Consider the following 5,834-nt stretch of genomic DNA (forward strand, 5'->3'; position numbering starts at 1 on the left):
AAAGGCAAATGAAAAAAAAGAATGTTTATGTTTCTCTAAATTCATTGACAAAACATGCTATGCATTATTTTGCATATTGAGTGTTTTATGCAATTACAGAGAGAACAGCAATATTCTGATATGATATGTGTTTATGTTATTATTGTTATTACTTGCTCACCTGTACATGAACTGCATCCAGTTACTGAGGGAGACCTTTGAATGACATTGACTTGTGCCTGATGGATTTTTGTTTTTCCTTTCCCATATGTGCTGCATGGCAACAGGTCCTATTTAAAAAGTACAGTAACATAAAATACTGTTTATTTAGGAAAGGGCTTCATGCAATACTGTATTCTCCACCACTATCTCACTTACTCACTCACTCACTCACACACACACACACACACACACACACACACACACACACACACACACACACACACACACACACACACACACACACACACACAAGTTTAGGTCGTAATGGGAAACATAATCAGGTTACAAAAAAAATGCAACTATAATCAGCACAAAGTACACTTAAAAAATTTAGAGATTGTCAGTTACAAAGATTACTTGTTTGATTACGTATTTAAAATACGGCAATTTCAAAATCCTAAAACTGTACAGTACAGATGTAGATGTTCATGCCAGTATGTTTTTGTGAGGGTAATTTGATTTGAACAATTCTGAATGCTGGATATGTTCTACTGTAGCCTGTAAGTAAGTTACTCCTCTCAGGTTGCTAGTTTTTTAAATGATGACTTTTTTTATATATTTTTGTTTAATGAATTATAGATGATGTTTTAATTATTTTTTTATTTACATTAAAAAAATGAAGGTGAACATTTTGAGGAAGTGTTCCTCTAGCTTCAGAACCACAAAGTCCTCCATGTGGCCCTTGATTAAATAAATAGCTGCAGCAAAAACTTAGACAAAATAAATATCCCATGTAGCAGGATACACACAGCGTATTTGCAGCTTGTGCCAGTACTGTTTTTGTAAGTTTAATTTGATTTCACCAACTGTAAATATAAAATATGCATAATGCATTTTATTTGCACTGAAAATGTAAATGGTGTAATATTGTCATTGTTTGATCCAAAAGGATTTAGATTAGATAACATTACTAACTACATAAATTGCATTTAATTTGTATTGAGTAGCCTGATTACATCCCAAAGTAATCTGACCCAAACCTGCACACATCAACACATAACTGCAAATTATTTTAAATGTACCTATATGTAATTATACATTTCTCACCAAGCATATAGATCTCCACTGTTCGTCCTCTTTTTCAGTTTCATATCCTGATGGCATATTCTGCATTTGACTTTTCTTTTTAGCAGTTTCCTCTTCTGAAGCCACTTTATCAGCTTCAGGGCGTTTCTTTTCGAGGTTTCCTCCTTAATGAGCTTCTTCAGTCGGGTGAATATGGTCATGGTTTTATGCATTTAAAAAAGCATTAAACCAGAGAATGTCTGTGGTGGTTTGGGGCGTGTACGTTGGGCTTGCAATCCCGCTCTCAGCACGTCATCAACGTGATGACGGCAACATTTTACGTTGATATTCACCGGTATGTTAACTCTCAGAAGTTTCTGAGAGTGCAGCCAAGAAAAGCATGGAGAACTCTGGCCTAAATCCAACTTTATTTGTTAAGCACTTTAAAACAACCAAAGTTGACCAAAGTGCTGTACAGGAGAATAAATAAGACATCATAAATAAAAGACATAACAGCTCACATGAGGCGCAAAATAACATATAATACAACAATAAAATGAAAAGACATAAATAAAAATAATAACCATGCAATAACAAGCAATCAAAAAGTAAAAATAACAAATACAAAAAATAAATCAAGTAAATAAAGTCGACATCTTACTAGGTGTCAAAGGCCACAGAGAAGAGATGGGTTTTAAGACTGGTTTTAAAAACAGACAGAGAAGAGGCCTGTTTAATGTGCAGAGGCAGATCATTCCATAATTTAGGAGCAGACACAGCAAAGGCACGGTCCCCTCTGAGCTTCCGCTTAGTTTTAGGCACACTCAGGAGCAGCTGATCATCTGACCTGAGGGGGCGGACGGGTATATAGGGGTGTAGAAGCTCAGATAGGTAGGGCGGGGCAAGACCATTCAGGGATTTAAAAGCAAATAAAATAATTTTAAAATGGATCCTAAATTGAATAGGCAGCCAGTGGAGTGAGGCTAAAATGGGGGAAATGTGCTCATGTTTAAGTGTGCCAGTTAAAAGACTTGCAGCAGCATTCTGTACCCCCTGAAGACGGGCGATGGAGGACCCACTAACCCCCACATATAGTGCATTACAGTAATCCAGCCGAGTGGTAACAAAGGCGTGGATTACCGTCTCAAAGTGCTGCCTTGATAGAATTGGCTTTATTTTGGCCAGCTGCCTCAAATGGAAAAAGCTTGATTTGACAACAGCCTTGATCTGACTGTTAAACTTAAGCTCAGGGTCCACTTTAACCCCTAGGTTTGTGATGCTAGGTTTAATATACTGGGCCAAGGAACCCAGATCTACAGGGGGGGTCCCAGTGGTGCCACCAAAAACCATCACTTCTGTCTTTTTATCATTGAAATTTAAAAAGTTCAGAGTCATCCAGGCTTTATGTCGTCGAGGCACTTAAGTAGCAGTCTGACAGAGTATTCATTTTTCTTTTTAAGAGGCACATAAATCTGACTGTCGTCTGCATAACAGTGGAATGAAAAGCCGTGCTTCCTAAGTATGGAACCAAGTGGGAGTAAATAGAGAGAGAAAAGGAGAGGGCCAAGTTCGATCAGCCAAGTACGACCTGAACCACTCCAGTGCTATGCCCCTGATGCCCACCCACTGCTTCAAACGTGAGATCAGTATTTCATGATCCACTGTGTCAAATGCAGCAGTTAAATCTAAAAGCACAAGGATAACACAGTCACCAGAGTCAGTAGCTTAAAAGATATCATTAAAAACTCTTAAGAGAGCTGATTCTGTGCTGTGCATGGTTTTAAAACCGGATTGGAAAACCTCTAGAATATTATGTTCTTCCAGAAAGGCCATTAATTGACACACAATTGTGCACAATCTTCTCCAGGATTTTTGAAAGGGAAAGGCAGTTTGGAGATAGGCCTGAAATTAGCAATAACTGCAGGATCTAGAGCAGGTTTTTAATCAGAGGTTGTACTACTGCATGTTTAAAATTTTCAGGGACCACACCTGAGGTCAGACTGCTATTTATGACTGCAATAACAGATGGTCCTACAGTGGGGAAAACCTCCTTAAATAGTCGAGGGGGGACAGCATCATTTGGAGAACCTGAGGGCTTCAAATGACCAACAACCTCCTGTAAAAAGGAAAAAGTCACAGGCTCAAACTGGTCAAAAACAGCAGAGCAGGGGACAGAGATTGAGGGGTCATAAGCTGAAGGTGAGATTTGAGCCCTAATTGAAGTGGCCTTATCAATAAAAAAGTGAAGGAAGTTTTCACACACAGCAGGGGACGCCTCCATACAGGCAGTCTGTGGGGCATTCAGAAGTGAGTCAATTGTGTTAATCGACGAGGGCGAATGCGGACGCGGGCCAATAAGAATGGCGGTGTGGGGATGGATACACTGCAGTCGGCGGCCGTCAGCGGCACCAGTGGTGAGTATGTGTCTTTGGTTGCTAGCACACATTATGGATGAAAGCTAAGGTTAGCTTGTCAGCAGCTAATGTTACTACCGACCCGCCCGCGGTGGCTAAGCCGACCTGCCGCTGCCACCATGCCCGGCTAGACGAGACTGACTTAACCGCAGCGACAACATTACAAGTTAAAAAAAAAAAAAAAAACTATTAGGAAAATATTCAAAGTGATAATGATAAATTCACCCCAAAGTTTACATAAAATAAATTGCATGCTTTATGTGCTTCACACAAAATGGAAATAAAAGTATATGCATGTATTTATGTTGTGACAGAAATACATATAACGTTATGACATGCATACACTGACATAGAACATATACTGAATAGAAATTATTTCACATGAGATCCACTGTTTAAAGTTGCTTAAATGTCAAAGCATGCCAAAATCACAAGTGTCTGAAAATATAATCAGTTGGTATATAACGTTCTACATGCATTTTATAATGAACACTTTCTTTCTTTTAGGTGTGTCCATGGCCCCTACTGCACAGCTGGTGGACAAAAGAAAATCACACAAGTTGGAGATGTGTAAGCAGAAGATAGAGTTGCAAAAGGAGAAGATTGATGAACTTATCAAAGAGAGAGACTACCTAAAAGAACAGTTGGCATCAGGTAAGTCTCCTTACACACAATATGTTGAGGAATTCTTGTGCAGTTGGGTCTTATTATGTTAGTTTACTGTATCTCTGGACTCTAGATTATGCATGTGTCTCTTTGTGGCATATTGGTCTAATGTTTGTATTTCAATATATTTTAACAGCTCTTAAAAAAAGGGAACAGGATACCCAGGCAATCTGCTTGCCTTCATCTTCCTCTTGTGACAGCTCAGAGGAAGATTCCTCTGATACTGTGTCTGCCTCCTCCTCTACTGCATCCTCATCAGAGGACAAGAAAAAGAAAAGGAGGAAGAAGAAGGGGAAAGAGACAAAGTCCAGAAAGTCAAAGAAAATGGAACCAAAGACACGTAAAAGAGGTAAAAATGCTGCATGTACTTTCACCCCTTTCTACTCACCGGTTTTTGGTTTGGTCCTGCTTAGCTCTGCTGTATTGTTCCTCTCCTGGCTGGTTCTTCTCACATGATGTAGCATTCTATGTGTGATTGTTGTTGGCGCTAACTAACTTAATGTACTGTAACAAATCACTTTCTGGATAGAGAGGAATAACCTAGAGAACCATCTACATATAAGTCTCTTAGTTGCAACTGCTCTGATCTCAGGTCTCCTACTCTAGAAACTGAATGTGAGTGTGTGACTCCCAAGCCTACAATGAGTGTAGTGTGTGTGTGTTTGAAAGTGCATATGTGTAAATACTACCATGTACTACCTTTTACTGTGCATAACACTAATTCTTTGTCGTCTGAATTGCAGTCTCAAAACCGGATCAGGCTGTATCCCGGTACAATTGCAGAGCTGTTCATTGCTGCACCCAGCAAATATAAGGAACTCCTTAAAAGCCACAACAGTCAGGTGAAACTCAGCGAGTTTGCCACACAGTGTGCCACTTCAGTTCAGGAGGATCCAGGAATAGCGGACACAGTTAAAGCCTTTAAGGTTTCCGGAAAGCTGCTTCCCCTGAAAACATAGTGAGCTAAAATGCTAGCTCAACACTGACTGAATGACAGTCAGCAAGAATTTGTCTTTCTGTGAGACAAATTCCAAGAATTCAGTGCACTTTGTTTTTGTAGTGTCGTAAAATTCAAATGTGTTGAGTATATTTATTTTGTCTGTCTCAAATAATTTTTAGACGTTTCTTAGAGATAGGATTTAGAATTACGTTAAATTGTGTGTGTAAATTATTTTTGATACAGAAAGTTTGTAATTTTTTCAAACAAAGATTTTATTTTTTGATACAGAGTTTTTATTTTAAAACAAAGATTTTATTTTTCATATTTGAAACGTCTGTGATCCACTGTTGATGTTGGCAAGTTTTTATTCAGCCATGTTTAATAAATATCAATACAATATGTTCTATATCCCTTTGTGTTGTGTCTCTCCTTCGTCTGTTAAGATAACTGAACATTTTGTGAGTCTCGAGGCATTGTCAGCCTTTATATCTCATTTGTAAATGCTTAATAAGCCATAGATAGTGCTCACTTTAGATAAGCTCGTGCAAAATACTTAATTAACGAGTAGTAGGTGCTTTGTAACTGTGAATTCCTGCATTAATCACTGT

At 38.6% G+C, this 5,834-nt stretch overlaps 1 protein-coding gene across 1 annotated transcript; it reads left to right on the plus strand.

Annotated features, from left to right (window-relative positions):
* Nucleotides 1–3,544: 3,544 nt before the first annotated feature.
* Nucleotides 3,545–5,100, plus strand: LOC127350658 (uncharacterized protein DDB_G0280579-like). The gene is made up of 4 exons (XM_051377477.1): nt 3,545–3,620; nt 4,128–4,274; nt 4,423–4,635; nt 5,030–5,100. The coding sequence occupies exons 1-4, from the start codon at nt 3,545–3,547 to the stop codon at nt 5,098–5,100; spliced, it is 507 nt and encodes a 168-aa protein (XP_051233437.1).
* The last annotated feature ends 734 nt before the right edge of the window (nt 5,101–5,834 follow it).

This window comes from Dicentrarchus labrax, unplaced genomic scaffold, assembly GCF_905237075.1.
Source record: "Dicentrarchus labrax unplaced genomic scaffold, dlabrax2021, whole genome shotgun sequence".
Taxonomy (NCBI): domain Eukaryota; kingdom Metazoa; phylum Chordata; class Actinopteri; family Moronidae; genus Dicentrarchus; species Dicentrarchus labrax.